The 21,070-nt window shown below is 50.0% G+C and overlaps 1 protein-coding gene across 2 annotated transcripts in view; it reads left to right on the top strand.

Annotated features, from left to right (window-relative positions):
- The window catches only part of OTOF (otoferlin), a 100,421-nt gene that overhangs the window by 50,083 nt on the left and 29,268 nt on the right, over positions 1-21,070 (top strand). For both annotated transcript variants that reach the window (XM_058020825.1, XM_058020826.1), the window contains 14 exons: positions 534-618; positions 1,751-1,910; positions 3,087-3,273; positions 5,291-5,477; positions 6,635-6,858; positions 8,283-8,391; positions 8,855-9,038; positions 11,900-12,020; positions 12,867-12,967; positions 13,874-13,964; positions 15,121-15,237; positions 16,519-16,671; positions 17,892-18,081; positions 20,933-21,057. In XM_058020825.1, the coding sequence (XP_057876808.1) occupies positions 534-618; positions 1,751-1,910; positions 3,087-3,273; positions 5,291-5,477; positions 6,635-6,858; positions 8,283-8,391; positions 8,855-9,038; positions 11,900-12,020; positions 12,867-12,967; positions 13,874-13,964; positions 15,121-15,237; positions 16,519-16,671; positions 17,892-18,081; positions 20,933-21,057 (2,034 nt within the window). The remainder of the gene's footprint in view (positions 1-533; positions 619-1,750; positions 1,911-3,086; positions 3,274-5,290; positions 5,478-6,634; positions 6,859-8,282; positions 8,392-8,854; positions 9,039-11,899; positions 12,021-12,866; positions 12,968-13,873; positions 13,965-15,120; positions 15,238-16,518; positions 16,672-17,891; positions 18,082-20,932; positions 21,058-21,070) is intronic.

Genomic DNA, 21,070 nt, shown 5'->3' with positions numbered 1-21,070 from the left:
AAGACCTTCCAGAGCCAGGAAAATTCCTGGGGTATCAGAGCTGTTGTGGAAATCCAGGATAAGGAATGCTGAGAGGAAAGTTGAGATTTTAGCCCACCCAAAACCAGGAAGGTGATGGATAAGACTTCCAGATTCCCTGCCCAATTAGGGCACATTAATTAGGGTCATCCATATCCATCCCGGTGCACAGACTGGCTGCACAATTTCTCCCATTTTTCCTCAAATTCTGAGAATTTTAAAGGCTCTTACCCCAGTTAAATATCCCAGTGTTTCCTGCTGTGTCTGGAAAAGGGATCTTCCTCCAAAGATTAATTTCTTTGCATTTTTTGTTCATTCCAAATGCAAACTTCCTGTCAATTCCACTAATCAGGACCTGCCAACCCCACGGGGCCTTTTGGTGTCCTCGAATCCTCCCCAGACCAAGGAAAACTCATCAGCTCCTTTCCCATCCCACCCTGGAAACCTCTGGAATGGCTTTGTGGCTCCCAGGTCCTGGGGCAATTCCTGAGCGGTTTTCCCCTCTTGATTTCCAGGTGATCCACTCCAAAAACCTCCTGAGGAGTGGGACATTGGTGGGGTCCTTCAAGATGGATGTTGGGACCGTTTACACCCAGCCTGGTATGCGAATGTTGTTTGTAACAATTCCCAGGCACCTCCAGCTGCTCAGTGTAGTAAAATTCCCAGCAAAGGAGTCAGGCAGGGGCTGGATTCCTTGGAAAATGCTTTCCAAGCATTAAATGGTTGGAAATTGATTGAAAATGATTAGGTGTAAATATCCAAGATATAAAAAGTCACCTGGAGTCACTTGTAGGTCAGGGAAGAGCTCTTGGCACCTCTGGAGAAGGATCTCCATCCTGGAGGGATTCCATCCTGGAATCACAGGATGGAGAATCACCTCTGGAGAAGGATCTCCATCCTGGAGAGATTCCATCATGGAATCACAGGATGGTTTGGGTGTGATGGGACTTTAAAGATAATTTAATTCCACCCCTGCCATGAACAGGGACACCTTTCACTGTCCCAGGTGGATCTAAAGATCCAGTGTCCAGCCTGGCCTTGGATGCTGCCAGGAATCCAGGGATTCTCTGGGAATTCCAGCCCAGACAGGAATTCCTTCCCAAGATCCCACAATCCCAAGCTCCCTTTCCCACTGGAAGCCATTCCCTGGCTCCCTCCAGTCCTTTCCCAAATTCCAGCTCTCCCGGAGCCCCTTGAGGCCCTGGAAGGGGCTCTGAGTTCTCCCTGGATCCTTCCCTTCTCCAGCTTTCCCAGGTGTCCCTGAGATCCCTCCTGGCTGTTCTGGTGTCCATCCCTGCCCTGCCCTGGAAGAAGCCCTGGGTGACATTCCCAGGCAGGACACCAATATTCCAGACAGTAATGTCCAGGGCTGGATCCTGCCCCACATTTCACCCAAGCCTGGAAAGGAGGGAGAGGTTGATTAGAGCTGCTGACCAGCGAGTCCAGCAATCCTCAGCACCGTCAGGGCCACCACCACGGCCCTGTGTCCCCAAGTGCCACATCCACACGGCTCTAAACCCCTCCAGGGTGGGGACTTGAGACTCCACCCTCATCCAGCTTATCCCATTGTGTCTCCATCTCCAACACCAGACACCCCTTCCCAGTGGATTTTCCAGGTGTTTTTTTGGATCCCTCACACACAGGGCAGGTCCCACTCCATGGAATGCCGTGTCCTGGTGGCATTGGCCGTGTCTGGTGGTGACAAAGGTCTGTCTTGTCCCATGGGTTGCAGAGCACCAGTTCTACCACAAATGGGCCATCCTGTCCGACCCTGAGGACCTCACGGCCGGCCTCAAGGGCTACCTCAAGTGTGACATCGCCGTGGTGGGCAAAGGTGACAACATCAAGACCCCGCACAAGGCCAACGAGACAGAGGAGGATGACATCGAAGGGTAGGGATCTGCTGGGATCCGCTTCTTCCCGGCTCCCTCAGGAATCCTTTCCACCTCTCCTTCCCTTGGGTGGGATCACAGGATCCAAACTTGGTGGCAAACCCTGAGCCGTGAAAGGGAGAGAGGGACCAATCCGGTGGTTTTCTGGGAGGGAATGCATGGTCCTGGTGCAATTCCAGGTGATCTCCAGCACAGAGTTGTCCTTCCTGTGGGGTCAGACCATCTGCTGGTGGTTGAACTCTCCAGCAGCACCAGCCTGGTGTCAAGCAGCCTGATGTCCCCCGATGTTCCTGATGGGTGGAAAATGGGCTGAGATGGGATAATGGGATGGGATCTCACACCCCAAGGCAGAGCAGGGAAGTCTGGATGGGGTTTCCCCAGCTGTGTGTGTGAACAGATGTCTTGGACTGCCCAGAACATCTCAAAGGTCCCGGACCAAAAATCAGGAGCTTTCAGGCTTGATTCCAGCCCCAAAACCTTTCCAGCTAAATTAATATCTCCATTTTAAACCTGCCTCTGAGGCTCTCCCCACATGTAATCCGGGGATGGTTTACGTTGGGAAAGACCTCTGAGATTGAGTCCAGCCATTAACAGTCAGAAACCAGCAGTACAGCTCTCCTGACTTGCTGGGGTTTGAGGAACCACCTCTAGAACTTTGGGCTTCATTCCATGCTGTAGTGATTCTCCTACTCATTCCTAAAATCCTGGAATGGTTTGTTTTTGGAAGAGATCTTCAAGATCACCTTGTTCCAACCCTCCTGCCATGGGCAGGGACACCTTCCACCAGCCATGGACAACTTCAGCAATTCCTAGAATTCCCCTAGAAATATTTTGTTCGCAGCATTCCCATCTATTCCTGCAGAGGAGAGTCACATACAAAAAAAATCCAAGCCAAAACAAAAAAGCAATGGATGGAGTTAATTTCATCCCCAAAATAATCCTCCAAGGTCCCCTTGATAAGGAAAAAGCAACTCTTCCAAAATCCCGTTCATTCCATTTCCATGGAATGGTGTGGAAGCGGAGGAGTCAGTGCTCTGAAATGGATCAGTTTCACTTTGGTTGTTTATGGAACCACAAAGGTTGGATGGAGGTTGTCCCATCCAACTGGGATGGGATTCACTGACCCTCCCACCCCAGCAGCTGTTCCCAACTCCATCCTGACATTCCACATTCCAGGAACCTCCTGCTCCCCGACGGGGTCCCTCCGGAGCGGCAGTGGGCTCGGTTCTACATCAAGATCTACCGCGCCGAGGGGCTGCCGCGCATGAACACCAGCATCATGGCCAACGTCAAGAAGGCGCTCATCGGTGAGAACAAGGACCTGGTGGACCCCTACGTGCAGGTGGCCTTCGCAGGGCAGAAGGTGAGCGGGGAGGTGCCAGGGTGACCACAGGAGGTAACGCCAGCAGGTGGCCATAGATGGTCTTGGTGGTCCTTGCAGGACAGGATGGGTGTGGTGACACCTGGCATGTCAAGATGGACACAGTGTCACCTGGCATGTGGAGAAGGGCGTGGTGTCATTTGGCACATCAAGATGGGCGTGGTGTCACATGGCACGTTGAGATGGGTGTGGTGTCACCTGGCACATTGAGATGGGTGTGGTGTCATATGGCACATCGAGATGGGCGTGGTGTCACCTGGCACATTGAGATGGGCATGGGGTCACTTGGGTCAAGATGGGCATGGTGTCACCTGGCATGTTGAGATGGGCGTGGTGTCACCTTGGTTCAGATGAGCGTGGTGTCACCTGGCACATTGAGATGGGCGTGGTGTCCCCTGGTATGCAAGATGGGTGTGGTGCCACATGGCACATCATGATGGGTGTGGTGTCACCTGCACATCAAGATGGGCATGGTGACACCTGGCATGTTGAGATGGGTGTGGTGTCACTTGACATATTGAGATAGGGATAGTGTCACTTGGCATGTCGAGATGGGCGTGGTGTCACCTGGCACATTGAGATGGGCGTGGCGTCACCTTGTTTTCACTTTCTGGGATGGGTTTGAGCCCTCTTCAGTTGAGGAGGAGAATTCCTTGCTCAGGAGAAGGCAGAGAGTGTAGAAGGGAGCAGCTTGGGTGGTGGGGACCATTTGGGACATCCAACCTGTTGGGAAGGATGAAAGTTTGACAAGAAACTTTCACAAAACTGTATGCTTGGCAGAAAAATCTCTGAATGTAGAGCCTGAGAATGAAATAGAGATGGAAGCAAGTTTTGATATAGAAGAATAATAGATGTGTAAATTGAGGTTTGCTGAGCCAGTCTTGCTGGACAACTAAGAAAGCAAAGGTTAAGTCGAGTTGGAAAGAGATTTTATGACTGAGAGCAAAGGATAAGCTGACCGCAAACAAAAAGATGCTTTTACAGAGCAGAAAGATTCCAGAGACAAGCAACATGCTGATGTGGCAAGTATAAAAAGATCTAAGAATTTTCCACTGCAAGAAAAACAACTTTAAGCTTAAACTGTAACATTCTAACTCATGTGGCTGGATAGTATTGACCATAATATGGTAATGATAGTAATGACAGGTTACAGGTAGTAGTAAAGGTATTGATTGGTTGATTATGTACTAAAATGCTCAGCAAAGAAAAATATATAATGCAAGTAACCAAAACTAAAGGGTATTCAGGCTTTTCTGCAGCTGGAGATGACAGCTGTAGGCGTGGCTCTGTCACCCATGTTGGAATTCTGGGCCCTTTCTTGCTCCAAGGTCAGGGTGAATAAAACTCAGGAGATGTTGTTTTTGAAGTCTTACTCTGAAGTTTATTATCCTTATCTATGACAAACTCGCCAGATGTGAGCTCTCCCTAAAAAGTGAGCTAAAATGGTGTCTGTTCAAGGTTATTTAAGTCTCAGTTACCCAATAAACAGTTGACATCTATATCATTTATGCTTCTAACTCAATTATGATCACCCAAAACCCACAATGTGGACATCTTTCATCTTTCATCCAATTAGAGAAAACCACCCAGATCTGTGGTGGAAGAAGAAGGTGCAAAAAAGGCATCTAACCCCCACCCAAAATTCTCCATCTTGACTCCCATGTATCACCATATACTAAAACCCCAAATCTAAGTTTTATCACCCTGTGAAATCACACACTTCTAACCAACTCCACACCCATAATCTGAGTGCTATTAATCAGTTTTGGAAGCCTTCTCCACAGCCCTCAAGTCAAATGCAGTGCTCGCTTGTGGGTCTGTGCCTTTCACCAGAGAAAGTTTAAAATTCTCAGCATCCAGGATCCCAACATCCCACGACCCTGGATTGCTGTAACACCTTGGATACAATAAACTGCATTTTGAAGAGTTGCCTGGAGTCCCCACATCTCTCATCTCTTACTCAACCCTTGTCTGATATCCATCTCCTCTCGATTCCCAGGGAAAGACATCCATACAGAAGAGCAGCTACGAGCCCCTCTGGAATGAGCAAATCATCTTCACAGAGATGTTTCCCCCGCTGTGCAAGCGGATCAAGATCCAGATCCGGGACTCAGACAAGGTCAACGACGTGGCCATCGGGACCCATTTCATCGACCTGAGGAAGGTCTCCAATGAGGGGGACAAAGGTAAAGTTGAAGTGGGGGGCATAAAAGCTACAGGGGCATTCCTTTAGCAGAGATCCCAAAGTTTTCCAGGTTCCTTCCCGCCCCTGTAATTCCTGGGTGCTTATCAGGAGAGATCTTGAGGTCCTCAAATATGAGAGGTTCCTGGGCCAATGCCCTGAAAACCAAGATTTGTCACAAACCTTCAGCCAATACCTGAAAGCAAAGACACCCCAGAACAATTTGCTTTTCCAAAATTTCCATGGAGGGATGAGCATTTGTGGGCAAAGATGGGAAACCAGATGTGGGACTGGAAAGGGACTAACAGAGGGTTCTTCTTCCTCAAACCTCAAAATGGGGAATTGCCAAAGACCTGCCCAGTTCCCACCACTGCCTTGACTGCAAATTTTCCCAAAAAAATTCAGGAGGCTCAGGGGGGATGTTGTGGCTCTGCACAACTCCCTGGCAGGAGGGAACAGACAGGGGGATGTTGGGCTCTGCTCCCAGGGAACAGGGACAGGACAAGGGGAAATGGCCTCAGGCTGGGCCAGGGCAGGCTCAGGTTGGATATCTGGAAAATTCCTTCCTGGAAATGGCTGTTGATTCCTGGCACGGCTGGAGTTGCCATCCCTGCAGGGATTTAAAAGCCATTTGGATGTGGCAACATCCATTTGGGGGACATGGGTTAGTGGAGGCCTTGGCAGTGCTGGGATCGGGTGGAAAAACTGCCAGAAAAATCTCCTGCAAATGCATTTGGCAGGAGATTGAGGTGAAAGACTTAAATCTTTCTACTCACCCTGGTTGTGCCAGGTTGGACACCAGGAGGAATTTTCCCATGGAAAGGGTGCTCAGGCCTTGGCAGGGGCTGCCCAGGGAGGGTTTGGAATGTCCATCCCTAGAGGAACCTAAGCAATTTCTGGATGTGGCACTCAGTGTTCTGGGCTGGGGACAAGGTGGGGATCAGGCACAGGTTGGACTTGATGATCTGGGAGCTCTTTCCAAGCCCAAATCATCCTGGGGTTCCCTGAAAACTCTCTCCATGGATGGCGGCAAGCATACATCCATGGACACACAAGAACACATCCCAGTCTGTGTCACCACACAGAGACCAGGAAAGTGATGCCAACCACAGCTGCCAAGACATTCCCTTTTCCCTCTCCATTCCCTTCCCACCTCCTCAGGTTTCCTGCCCACCTTTGGCCCCGCCTGGGTGAACATGTACGGCTCCACGCGGAACTACACCCTCATGGACGAGCACCAGGAGCTCAACGAGGGCCTGGGTGAGGGCGTGTCCTTCCGTGCCCGGCTCCTGCTGGGCCTGGCCGTGGAGATCCTGGACACCACCAACCCCGAGATCAACAGCTCCACTGAGGTCCAGGTGGAACAGGCCACGGCTGTGGCTGACGTAAGTCCCCGGTGACCCCACAGCATCCAGGAGGCAGTTTGGGGTCTTGGGAACATTGGATTGTTTCCTTTGGTATCATGAATTTAGGATTTTCCTGGATAAGGAATGGTGTGGCCAGCAGGAGCACAGAGGTCATTCTGCCCCTGTACCTGGCACTGGTGAGGCCACACCTGGAGTGCTGTGTCCAATTCTGGCCCCTCAGGTTGGGAAGGACATTGAGGGCCTGGGGAGTGTCCAGAGGAGGCAACGAGGCTGGAGAGGGGCTGGGAACATAAACCCTGTGAGGAACCACTGAGGGAGCTCGGGGTGGAGAAAAGGAGACTCAGGGGTGCCCTTATTACTCCCCACAACTCCCTGAAAGGTGGCTGTGCACAGGTGGGGCTGGGCTCTTTCTCCAGGAACTGACAGAACCAGAGGACATAGCCTTGAACTGCACCAAGGGAAATTTTGGCTAGATATCAGGAAAATTATTTTTAGAGCAAGGGTGATAAAGTTCTGGAATGTTCTGGTGGAGTCCCCATCTCTGGGTGTGTTTAACAAAGCCTGGATGTGGCACTGGGTGCCAGGGTTTAGCTGAGGTGTTGGGCCTGGGTTGGACTCAATAATTTTGAAGGTTTCTTCCAACGCAGTGATTCTGTGAATTCTGTGAATTTTGTGATTTCAAGTGTGAGATCCTGTTCTGGATCTCACAGAGCAACGGAAGTAAATCTTGCCGGATTTCAGGTTTTAGGCTCATTCCAGGGCTCACTTCCCTTAGGAACACTGGGAATGTCAGAGTGACATTGTTTGTCATTGGCACAGCTTTCCCAGAAGAGCTGTGGCTGATCCACCCCTGGAAGTGTCCCAGGCCAGGTTGGACAGGGCTTGGAGTACCCTGGGATAGAGGAAGGTGACCTTGCCCATGAAACCGGATGATCTCTAAGGTCCCTTCCCACCCAAACCATTCCATGATTTCTATCATCTCCTGAGCCTAGGGATGTTTCTCCAAGTGGGAATTACTCATGGCAGTGAGTCATCCCTTAATTCCAGTTATCCCACTCTTATCCAGATGGGTTTCAATCAGAAACCAAGGTTTCAATCAGAAACCAAGAAACCAATCTTCTTTATTTCCCAGCACAGGGGAATGAAACCACCTGGAAACAGAACCATTCCAGTTCCATGGGAGCATCCAGGCACCTGGATTTTTGTGGTTTGATCAATTAATTGAACCAAGGCTTGTATTCCTGAATGTGCCTGAACCCAGCTCAAGGTTATCTTTAATTAAAAGATATTAAAATGAAATCTTCAATTAAAGACTCTTTACAATGAGCCAGGAGATGGGAGACAAAATCCTCCCCATCCCTTTGGAAATGGCATCCTGAGGGATGGATGTGTCTCTCCCTCTGACCCTGACCCTCAGCCCTGGGATCTCTTTTCTCCTTCAGAACTGCAGTGGGAAGATGGAGGAATTCTTCCTCTTCGGAGCCTTCCTGGAGGCCACCATGATCGACAGGAAGATTGGGGACAAACCCATTAACTTTGAGGTCACCATAGGTTGGTTGTTTTTTGGGGGGGAATTATGATGGTGGTGAAAATCAGAATCCAAAGCTGGGGGTGGGGTTTAGTCCTGATTTTCCATTCCAACCCCTGCTAGAGCAGGTTTGGGGAGCAGGGAATGGCTCCTTCGTGGGCATGAGGGATGTGGGATCCCATTTTGTGCCTGGTGGGCTCTGCCCAGTAGAGCTGATCCCTCTCTTCCATCCTGGTTTCACCCTCCAAAGATGCCAGGGGATTCCCAAGGGATTGAGAGGGGGCAGGAGCAGGGCACAGACACCTCTCCCTAATTTCCAGCTCCTGGATGTGTTTCCAGAAAGTCAAACTCCAACGTTCTCTGTGACTTCAGCAGAGAAAACTTTTGCCAACCTGAATTCAATCCCAGAGCTGGAAGTTAAAACCCTGTGAATCAAGTACACTTTTTATTTATTTTTTTCTTTTTTGTTTTTTTTTTCTCCTTGAGGTAACTATGGCAACCAGGTGGATGGCTCCAGCAAACCCCTCCTGAGGAAGAAGAAAGAGGGAGGGGATGGGGACGAGGAGGAGTCGGAGCTGCTCCAGAATTCCAGTGATGACGAAGTTGGCGAGGATGGAGAGCTGGTTTCCGTTTCTTCATCCCCGCCCATGAAGCCCCTGATCACAGACAGGTCAGTGTGTCCACCTGGGTACTGGGTCAGCGTGTCTGCCTGGGCTTGGACAGGTCAGTGTGTCCACCTGGATTTGTGTGGTCAGTGTGTCCACTTGGGCACTGGTCAGTGTGTCCACCTGGATTTGTGTTGTCAGTGTGTCCACCTGGGCACTGGGTCAGTGTGTCCACCTGGGCACTGGTCAGTGTGTCCACCTGGGCACAAACAGGTCAGTGTGTCCACCTGGGCACAGACTGGTCAGTGTGTCCACCTGGGCATGAAAGTGGGTCCACCTGGATTTGTGTGGTCAGTGTGTCCACCTGGTCTCAGACAGGTCAATGTGTCCACCTGGGTACGGACAGGTCAATGTGTCCACCTGGATTTGTGTGGTCAGTGTGTCCACCTGGGCATGGACTGGTCAGTGTGTCCTCATGGATTTGTGTGGTCAGTGTGTCCCCCTGGGCATGGATGGGTCAGTGTGTCCCCATGGACTTGTGTGGTCAGCGTGTCTGCCTGGGCTTGGACAGGTCAGTGTGTCCACCTGGATTTATGTGGTCAGTGTGTCCACCTGGGAATGGATAGGTCAGTGTGTCCAGCTGGATTTGTGTGGTTAGTGTGTCCACCTGGTCACACAGGTCAGCGTGTCCGCCTGGGCACTGGGTCAGTGTCTCCACCTGGGCATGGACTGGTCAGTGCGTCCTCATGGATTTGTGTGGTCAGTGTGTCCCCCTGGTCATGGATGGGTCAGTGTGTCCTCATGGATTTGTGTGGTCAGTGTGTCCCCCTAGGCATGGATGGGTCAGTGTGTCCTCATGGATTTGTGTGGTCAGTGTGTCCCCCTGGGCATGGATGGGTCAGTGTGTCCCCATGGACTGGTGTGGTCAGTGTGTCCGCCTGGTCACGGACAGGTCAGTGTGTCCACCTGGATTTGTGTGGTCAGTGTGTCCACCTGGGCTTGGACAGGTCTGTGTGTCCACCTGGGCACAGACTGGTCAGTGTGTCCACCTAGATTTGTGTGGTCTGTGTGTCCCACTGGTCACAGACATGTCAGTGTGTCCACCTGAGCACTGGGTCAGTGTGTCCACTTTGTGTGGCTCCTGGGGACTGTCCTGTTTTAGGGACATGGGTCAGTGGTGGCCTCGGCAGTGTTGAGATCCCAGATGGAAAAACTGCTGGAAGAATCTATAAATGCATTGGGCAGAAAATTGAGATAAAAAGGCTTAAACCTTCTGCCTGAGATGTGCCCGGGGAGGTCTGGATTTGCATTCCAAGAAAGATAATTGGATTTAAGATTATGAGATTTAATTAAAGTGGATTTTTATCAAGTTTTAGCAGCAGATTGGTGCTAATTGAATTCACTGTCTGATTAAATCAGTTGGGAAAAAATATCCAGTAAAGATAGGTGTCTCCCTGGAATTCCCTCCCTATTTCCATGAATACCCAGCACAAATAAATCCCCTGGAATTCCTTCCCTTGTTTCTATCAATATCCAGGACAGGTCTCCCTGGAATTCCTTCTCTTGTTTCCATGAATATCCAGCATGGAAAAATCCCCCTGGAATTCCCTCCTTCACTTTAATCAATATCCAGCACAGATAAATCCCCCGGGAATTCCCTCCCTGTTTCCATGAATATCCAGCACAGATAAATCCCCCGGGAATTCCCTCCCTGTTTCAATCAATATCCAGCACAGACAAATCCCTCTGGAATTCCCTCCTTTTTTTTCCATCAATATCCAACACAGATAAATCCCCTGGAATTCCTTCCCTTGCTTTTATCAATATCCAGCACAGATAAATCCCCCTGGAATTCCCTCCTCTGTTCCTCACCTCCTTCTCCAGCTGAATCCCAAGGGGAGAATAGAAGTTCCAATTTTTTGGGGGCCTCTCCCACCCTGTTTATCCAAAAATCTCCACCCTCTGGCAGCTGTCCCCCACCCTGCTCAATCACAGGGCTCTGCTGACATCTGGTGGGGACAGCTGGGAAGGGCTGGAGCTGGATGTGACTCCTGGTGATCCTAGGTGCAGCAGGATTCCCCTTTCCTGGTGCAGCAGGGTTCCCCTTTCCCAGGTGCAGCAGAGCAGGATTCCCCTTTCCAGGTGCTGGATCCTGGCTCACGGCCAGCATTCCAAAAGTGTGGATCACCCTTCCTTCGGCTGTTCCAAGGACAGGTTGGGCAGGGCTTGGAGCAACTGGGAGGTTCCAGAATCCCAGGATGGTTTGGGTGGAAAGGGATCTTAAAGATTGTCCAGTTCCAGCCCCAACACATCCCACTGTCTCAGTATTACCTGGTCGGGTAATAATTAGCATAGACTCCATGATTACAGATTAATCTTTATTAAGAAACCCATTGCTTTTATAGACAGTTATGATACAGCTGGACCTGATTGGTCCTTCAATCTAAACACCATCACCATTGGCTAATTAAGAAATGACCTTTTGATAAACAATTCTCCATAACATATCCCACATATTCACAAACACCAGGTGCAGCAGGTTAAGATAAGAATTGTTTCTCATTCTTTTCTCTGATCTTCTCGCAGCCTTTCCTCATGTTTCCTCACAGAACAATGCCTGGGAAAGTCACCTGCTGCCCTCTATGACCAGAGAGCTGCTGCCACATCCTAGATTGCTCCAAACCCCATCCAAACCGGCCTTGGACACTCCCAGGATGGATGGGGCAGCCCCTGGGCATAGCACCCGTCCATCCTGGGCCTGGAATTGGGAATGGCCTTGGGAAAAACAGAGTCTATATTCCAGCTCCTGAGCTGCCTTATCCCCCTTCCCACCACGGCATTGCTTCCCAGGAGAGATGTGGGATGGGAACTGCTCCAGGCCAGGATTGTCACCCTCATGGAGTGTCTCTCCTGCCTCCTCTTGCAGGAATTACTTCTACCTGCCCTACCTGGAGAAGAAGCCCTGCATCTACATCCGGAGCTGGTGGCAGGACCAGCGGCGCCGGCTCTACAACGCCAACATCATGGACAAGATTGCGGACAAGCTGGTCAGGGGTGGACAGGGGTGGACAGGAAGGGGTGGAGGGACAAGGGGACACTGCTGGGACACGGGGCTGGCACCAGGCACAGCCACAGCCAGGGAAAAGCAAAGCAGGGGTAGACAGTGCTTGATAAGGGGAACATTCCCAGTGAGGAATCATCAAATTCCAGCAGCTCCTTGAGAATTCTGAGGGTCAGATCCAGATGTCCCCACAAAAGGGAGCAGGGGTGGGGAGGCTGAGTCACCTGGGCTGGAGGGGTGAAGCAGTCATGTGGCAGAGCCAGAGAAGGGAGAGCTCAGAGCCTAAAGGAGCTCCAGGAGAGCTGGAGAGGGATTGGGGACAAACATGGAGGGACAGGACACAGGGAATGGGTGCAAACTGGGAAAGGGGATATTTGGGCAGGATATTGGCATGGAATTCTTCCCTGTGAGGGTGGAGAGGCCAGGTGGTTCCCAGCTCAGCCCAGCCCAGGTAATCCCAGATGATCCCAGGTGATGCACAGCGCAGCCCAGGTGATCCCAGGTGATCTCAGGTAGTTCCCAGCCCAGGTGATCCCAGGTCATCCCCAGGTGATCCCAGGTGATCCCAAGTGATTCCCAGGTGATCCCAGGTATTTCCAGCCCAGCCCAGGTGATCCTAGATGAACCTAGGTGATCCCAGAAGAACCCAGGTGATCACCAGTCCAGCTCTGGTGATCCCAGGTATTCCCAACCCAGATGATCCCCAGATTGTTCCCAGCTCAGGTAATCCCAGATGATTCCCAGGTGATTCCCAGCCCACCCAGATGACCCCAGGTGAGCCCAGGCGGTTCCCAGACCCCTGTCCCTCACACTGTCCCTGTTCGTGCCACAGGAGGAGGGTCTCAACGACGTGCAGGAGATGATCAAGACAGAGAAGCCGCACCCGGAGCGCCGGCTCCGCGGGGTCCTGGAGGAGCTCAGCAGCGGCTGCCTGTGAGTGACACGTGGGAAGGTGACACCGTGCAGGTCCCTGCTCCCAGGGGATGTCACCTCACCATGCCCTGTCCTGGGGATGATAGGACAATGACATTCCCTGACACTGGCATCATGCTGGATCTTTTGGTGCTTCCATCTTGCACCCCAAACACCCCAAAGCAGGGGGAGACACCTCAGTCCTGTGGCCCCCACAGGCCTGAAAGGTGCCTGTGCTCAGGTGGGGTTGGGCTCCTTCTCCAGGGACTGACAGAACCAGAGGACACAGCCTTGAGCTGCACCAAGGGAAATTAAGGCTGGATATTAGGAAAAAGTTCTTTACAGAAAGAGTGATAAAGTTCTGGAATGTTCTGCCCAGGGAAGTGGTGTAGTCCCCATCCCTGGGTGTGTTTAACAAAACCTGGATGTGGCACTGGGTGCCAGGGTTGAGTTGAGGTGTTGGGAATGGGTTGGACTTGATGATCTTGAAGGTCTCTTTCAACCCAGTGATTCTGTGACTTGTGGAAATTCTGGGAATTTTGGGAATTTGATGGAATTCCTGGTGATCAAGGAGCTGGTGGAGTCCCCATCCCTGGGTGTGTTTAACAAAGCCTGGATGTGGCACTGGGTGCCAGGGTGGAGTTGAGATGGGTTGAGTTGGGGCTGGGTTGGACTTGATGCTCTTGAAGGTCTCTTCCAACCTGGTCATTCTGTGAATTCTGGAAATTTTGGGAATTCTGGGTGGCACCTGGTGACACCTAATGACACCGACTGTCCCTTCCTGAGTCCACTGTGCATACTAGCCCCTCGTCCACAGTTTTGTTGGAGATTGGTGGGAATTTGAGCGTTTTCCAGGAATGTGGTCAGGCTGGTGGGGTGGGAGGGAACCCTGGGAAGGATTCCTATGGGAATTCCATTTTCCCACAGGCGATTCCTGACCTTGGCTGACAAGGACCAGCATCACTCGTCCCGCACCAGACTGGACCGGGAGAGGCTCAAATCCTGCATGAGGGAGCTGGTGAGTGGGATCCAATCCCTGAAGGGGCTCCAGGAGAGCTGGGAGGGACTGGGAACAAGGGATGGAGGGACAGGACACAGGGAATGGCTCCCGCTGCCAGAGGGATACTGGGAATTAAGAATTGTTCCCTGGCAGGCTGGGCAGACCCTGCTATGGGTTGTTCAAGGAAGCTTTGGGAAAAGCAGAGGAAGATTCCTGAGAAGATGCTGGAATTAGGTCCATGGACATGTTGGTTTTCAGTCCTAGTGGGTCAAGGGTTTGGGATTTAATTCTGACCCCAAAGGCCACTTGGGTCTCAGCAAAGTCCCAGGTGTCACCTCTGCCTCTGCCGGCTCCACTCCAACAGACTCTGGAAAGAAATTTGGGAGCACAGAGCTGGAAAGGGAAATTTGGGAACCCCACAGAGCAGAGCTGCCTCAGGGACAGAGGTTTGGGGTGATTTTGGGAACCCCACAGAGCAGAGCTGCCTCAGGGACAGAGGCTTGGGGGTGACTTTGGGAACTCCTGCAGAGCTGCCCCATGGACCGAGGTTTGGGGTGATTTTGAGAACCCCAAAAAGCACAGATGCCCCAGGGACAGAGGTTTGGGGGTGATTTTGGGAGCCCTTTCAGAGTGGACCTGCTCCAGGGACAGAGGTTTAGGTGTGATTTTGGGAACCCCAAAAAATAGAGCTGCTCCAGGGACAGAGGTTTGAGGTGACTTTTGTAAACCCCAAAAAGCAGAGCTGCCCTAGAGACAGAGGTTTGGGGGTGATTTTGGGAACCCTTTCAGAGCACAGCTCCCCCACAAATGGAAATTTGGGGTGATTTTGAGAACTCCATGGAGCAGAGCTCCTCCATGGACAGAGGTTTGGGGGTGATTTTGAGAGTCCTTTCAGAGCTGCCCTAGAGAAAGAGGTTTGGGATGATTTTGGGAACCCCACAGAGGAGAGCTCCCCCAGGAGGAGAGACACCTTCTTGAAGCCACTCCAAAATTCTCCAAGCTCAGGTGACACCTTTGTGGTGTCACCTTCTCCTGGGCTGTCTCTGCCCTCTCAGGGGCTCTGCCATGCCAAGGTCAACAAAAGGGTTTCTGAAGGTGTCCATCCTGACGTGGTGGGATTGATGTGCCTTTTCTTGGTCTGAGCTGTGTCCTGATGTCCTGGCTGTGTCCACAGGAGAACATGGCCCAGCAGGCCACGACCCTGCGCTCCCAGGTCAAGAGGAACACCATGAAGGACAAACTGAAGCTGGTGCAGAACTTCCTGCAGAAGCTGCGATTCCTGGCAGACGAGGTGGGTCCCTCACGAGCAGAGGTGGCTCTGGCTGGGGTAGCTCGTGGAGATAGAAAGTTGGGATGAGATGGATGGGATGGGATGGGTGGGGGATGGAATGGATGGAAAAATGATATGGAATGGAGGGACGGACGGATGGACGGACGGATGGACGGACGGACGGACAGACGGACGAACGGACGGACGAACGGACGAACGGACGGACGAATGGATGGATGGATGGATGGATGGATGGATGGATGGATGGATGGATGGATGGATGGATGGAGACCTCCAAGGGCAGCAGAGCTCCCTCTGCAAGGAGCCATTCCAAGTCCATGAGCTGCCCTATGATCCCTGTGCACTCCTTTTTCTTCCTTATTCTTCATGAGTTTAAGTGGTATTTTGTAATTAAACAGAAAAGTCCACATTACAGACTTTGTGTAATCAGTTATTAGATTAAAAGATAAAATAATTTAGGTATCATTTCTTAATTATATAGTTTAACCTTATAAGACCTTATAACAAAAAATAGTTAGCCATTTTATACCTTTCTAATAAAAAACTACAGAACTCACAGCTGTGAAACTATAACATTAACAAAAAACATTTAACACCTAAATCTAAACACAAACTATAATCTCAATTACCTTCAATCCCAATCACAAGACTCCATTTTCTTCATGCCAAAAAAAACTGGAAAAAACCAATTATTTTTTCACACAACTCATTTTTATACAGTTTTAAAGACCTCATGTGTGACTCCAATTGGTTGGGAGCTTTTATTGCCAATTGCTTTATTGGATAGTAAAAGGTATTTTACTTGTCCATAAAATATCTTTATTTAAATTATTATTCCTAAATTATTTTCCTCTTATTTTCTTCACTGATTTTCATGGGATAGATTTAATGTTCATGCAGGTGCTAATTGTTCTTCACCCAGGAATAAATTGTTAAGTTAACGAGCTGCTCACATTGGGATTGTTTTCACATGGGAACTTGCAAAGTGCTAGCTTGACAAGGCTAGACCTAACAAAGGAGGCCTGATTTTATGAAGCCTTTCATTTATAATTGTTCCACTTCACTGCATCAATAAATCCCAGTTTCTTTCCTGAGGGGCTTATACCTGAGCAGTGTTTTTGGAGTGGGAGTCTCCAAACAATTCCAGTGCCCCCAGAGTGGCCACAGACAATCCACCTTCCATGGAATCTGTTGGATTTGCCTCCAGCAGCTCTCCAGCCCCACCAGTGCCTCAGTGGTCAGAGCTGAGGCACTGACGGGGCTCTCCTGTGGCATTCCCAGCCCCAGCACACGATTCCCGACGTTTTCATCTGGATGATGAGCAACAACAAGCGCATCGCCTACGCCCGCATCCCTTCCAAGGACATCCTGTACTCCATCGTGGACGAGGAGATGGGCAAGGACTGCGCCAAAGTGAAGACGGTTTTCCTCAAGGTGAGGATCCCACTGGCCCAGGAGAGCTGCAGCCAAGAGGAGGGAATTTGGGAGATGAGGATGAGAGTGTTATATTCATTTTTTAATGGGGTTGGAATACTGGAGAAATGTGATCCATACTCTGCTGGTAGGGGTGGAAATCAGCTCCTAGGGAGAGTGAAGCACTGAACTTACCCAGTCCTGGTAAGTGGGAAATGTTTGGAAAGAGGGAGGTGTTTGATCCTCCTGGAAATCCAGAGAATTTCTGGCTTAGTGTCATGGTTTGAAAAGAAGGATGTCTGCCAAGGAAGGCAGGAGCCTCCCCTGAAAATAGAGAGGGCAAACCCCCTCCCTCTGAATTATTATAATTTTGAAATTAAAGGGCTCTCAGGCAAAAATATGGGAGCAGGAATAACAATTCTTTATTAAGGAATAAAATAAAATAAAATAAAATAAAATAAAATAAAATAAAATAAAATAAAATAAAATAAAATAAAATAAAATAATACAAAACAACACTGACAGAGTCAGAATAGGCCCTGACCCCCTGTGTATCAGGATGGTGGCACAGTCCCATGCCATGGTGGCTCAGCCCTCCTGCAGCGCCAGCTGTGGTTCTGCTGCAGGAGGGATCCTACACAAGGGGGGAGTTTTCCTCTGCAGCTCCAGGGCTGCTGGATATGGGCCTGGTCTCCCTCTGGGAATGCAGGGGAGAAGAAAGCTGCTCCTCTGGGAATGCAGTGGGCAAAGGCTGCTGTGATGTTCCAAAAGTCAGATTGTATCCAGGTAGGAATGCTTGGCTCCTCCCCCTGGGTGGAGCATCTCCCAATAGGGTGATGGAATTTTATCAGCCATGCAGGGACACTCACTGGCCCATTAACAGAAGATAATGAATAATGAATGGCCCATGAACAGAAGAGACCTCCTGGAGGGAGGACTGGTTGTGGAAGAGATAAAGAAAACTGCCCAATGAGCAGAGGATAACTGCCCCACCTCTAACAGATGGAAAATAGAATACACACCCCCAGCCACACCTTGCATTTCCAACCTAAGAAACTCTAGAAAATGAAACCAGAGTGGGAAGAGGACAATGCCTGAGCCAGAGCAGTGTCACAATCCCAAAGGATCCTTGGGTTTAAGGAACAGCAGCACAATGCCCCAAAGAGGTTGGGTGCTCCAAGAGGGGTCTGTCTGTCCATATTCCCAATATCCATGTGAACTCTTCTGTTCCTTGTGCTCAGCTCCCTGGGAAGAGGGGCTTCGGCCCTGCTGGCTGGACAGTCCAGGCCAAGATGGAGATCTACCTGTGGCTGGGCCTCAACAAGCAGCGCAAGGACTTCCTGAGCGGCCTCCCCTGTGGGTTCGAGGAGAAGAAAACCCCCCGAGGACAAAACCTGCCCTCCTTCCCACCCATCAGCCTCCTGTACACCAGTAAGGAGTTCCCATGGGATGGGGCATGGAGGGGGTGGGAGGGAGCCTGGCTGGACACCCCCTGCTACAAGGGCTTTCAGGAGCTAAGGGAGACATTGTTCTGGTTGTCCCATGAGAGATAGGGGTGGGAATTGTGTCCCCTCATACCAATCCTGTTCAGAGTTTTCATTGTGCACACAACAAGCAGGATGCCAAGGAAATTCCATATCCATTTGGGATTAGTGCTTTGAGTTGAGATCCTTCAGCCATAAGCAAATCCAGGCTCCTGAGATGTGCCTTGGATGGGCTCTGTCCTGGTTTAGGGCAAATTTGGGAGAGCACCTTTAAAGAGGCTTCTTCAGAGAGCAGATTTAAGTGGGCCCTCCCCCAGTCAGTTCAGGAAAATATTTCCTTGGAAAAAAGTGGAAAGATACTTTATTTAACAGGCAAAGCATTCACTAGCACACAAAATATGAACAATATCAAACAACAAAACCTCTTGCTGCTCCAAAAGAGATGACAAACTCAGGAAAACCCTCTGTGGGCTGTAGCTTAGCTCACTCAGTCTCTTATCAGTCCCTCTGGCACTGGAAATGCCACGGCCCAGGCCCAGCCCAGTGGGCCACTGGTGGAGCTGCTGGTGCTCCTCTGGGTGTTCAGTCCAGAGCAGGGTTAAACAGCTCCAAAGAAAAGAAAAAAAACACAGTCCAGGAAACTTCTTTGCCTCAGCTAGCTAAAAACTAACTAAAGGCAAAGGAGAGCTCCGTCCTGCTGTCTGTCCATCCGCAGACAGCACAGTCCAGGAGCAGGATGTAGAGTAGTGAGTGCAGTGTCTGAAAACAAATTGAACACTTCTTCTTCCCCACCTTGGCCCTCAGAACCAATCTTAAAGGTGCAAACATTAGTTCTGGGCTAAACAGATGAATGGGGATACTGAATCATTAAAACCAAAAATCACGGACAAAGACTCTCTAATTAGTCAAAGGTAGAAAGTGGTGTGTTTATTATGCTGGGGGGCAGCAAGGAGGTTGTCCCCAAAATGCGTGACCGCACCCCACAAGGATTTTTGCCTTCTATTGATTTCCCAAATGAATTCATGTGCACAACCCCAGCACCTCCCATCCCCCTTTGTATTAAGATGAGGTTATTAGTCCTTCACGAGTGTACAGTTCTTCTCTTGAATTGGGTCAATGGTCTAGAATTGGGTCGGTGGTCCCAGGGATGAAGTCAGCAAGGTCTTGGTCAGGTCTCTGTGACCCTCTGGCATGATTCAAGCTCCCCTGCTTCATGATGGATTGACACAGAGTCCAGGTGCTGGGCATTATTCTACTGATTTCAGTAGAGTAAGAACTGGAATGAGGGATGTGGGACTCCAGGTGGCTGTTCAAAATGGAGTCTATTACATCTAAGATGTTACAGCAGTCCAGGGTTGTGGATGGCAGAGCCTGCGCCCACAGCTGTCAGCTCCAGCTGCAGGCTGGCCTGGAGTCCTGCATCCCTCATTCAGGCTCTTACTAATGGTGCCCCACGTTGCGTGCCACTGTAAAAGCTCAAATGAGAGACACAGGACTCCAGGCAGCTCTTCAAAATGCAGTTTATTACATCCAAGGCATTACAGCAGGCCAGGGTCATGGGTGACAGAGCCTGCGCCCACAGCTGTCAGCTCCAGCTGCAGGCAGGCCTGCAGACCCACATCCCTCATTCGGGTTCTTACTAATGGTGCCCCATGTTGGGCGCCACAGTAAGAGCCAGAATGAGAGATGCAGGACTCCAGGCAGCTCTTCAAAATGGAATTTATTGTATCCAAGATGTTACAGCAGTCCAGGTTGTGGGTGGCAGAGTCTGTGCATGCAGCTGTCAGCTCCAGCTGCAGGCAGTTCTGCAGAAACACATCCCTCATTCAGGCTCTTACTAATGGTGCCCCACGTTGGGCGCCACTGTAAAAGTTCAAATGAGGGATGCGGGACTCCAGACAGCTCTTCAAAGTGCAGTTTATTACATCCAGGAGTTACAGCAGTCCAAGGCTGTGGGCAACAGAGCCTGTGCCTACAGCTGTCAACTCCAGACAAGCCTGAAGACTCTTTAATTTTGGCTACAAATGCATTATATACTTTTCTTTGCTGAGCATCTTAATACAGCAGAACAAATCTATACCTTAACTTTTACCTATAGCCTATCATAACTACTATAATTACCATATTCATGTTACTGTTCTCCAATCACTAAAAGTTAGTACATTACAGTTTAAGCTAGAAGTTGTTTTTCAGTTTTCTTGCGGTGGAAAATTCTGAGACCTTTTTTCTATTTGCCACATAGGCAGGCTTGTTTGCCTGTGCTCTCTTTCTGCTTGGTAAAAACATCTTGTTTCAGGTGGGTTTATCCTTTGCTCCAAGTCATAAAAACCCTTTCTAACACACCCCTTGCCTCCTTGGTTATCCAGTAGGACTGGCTCAGCAATTCTTTTCTTCTATATCAAAACTTGCTACCATCTCTATTACTTCTTCATGTTCTATATTCAAAAATCTTTCTGCCAAGCATACATATGTGTGAGACTTTCTCATCAAACTTTCGTCCTTCCCAACGTAGTATGTTCCTATAATGGTTCACTTGCTCCACTTCCTTATACAAATGAGCTCATAATATAACAATTAATTTTAGCTTAAGCATCTAATAATCATTAACCTATCATTGGTGCATCTAACTTCAATATGAACTAGTTCTAACCTTCAGCTGAAATCTTAACCTTTTAAAGTTATGATTCAACACGAGCATCTATATATGGACAGGAGCCCAGAGGCCATCCCATCCCATCCCATCCCATCCCATCCCATCCCATCCCATCCCATCCCATCCCACTCCCTCTCTCTTCCAGAGAAACAGGTGTTCCAGCTGCGAGCCCACATGTACCAAGCCAGGAGTTTGTTCGCAGCTGACAGCAGCGGCCTCTCGGATCCCTTCGCTCGGGTCTTCTTCATCTCCCAGAGCCAGTGCACCGAGGTGAACATTCCTG

This window comes from Melospiza georgiana, chromosome 3 (genome assembly GCF_028018845.1).
Source record: "Melospiza georgiana isolate bMelGeo1 chromosome 3, bMelGeo1.pri, whole genome shotgun sequence".
Classification (NCBI taxonomy): Eukaryota; Metazoa; Chordata; class Aves; order Passeriformes; family Passerellidae; genus Melospiza; species Melospiza georgiana.
The sequence above is the reverse complement of the archived record's forward strand: the minus strand, read 5'-3'. Positions and strand labels throughout refer to the sequence as shown.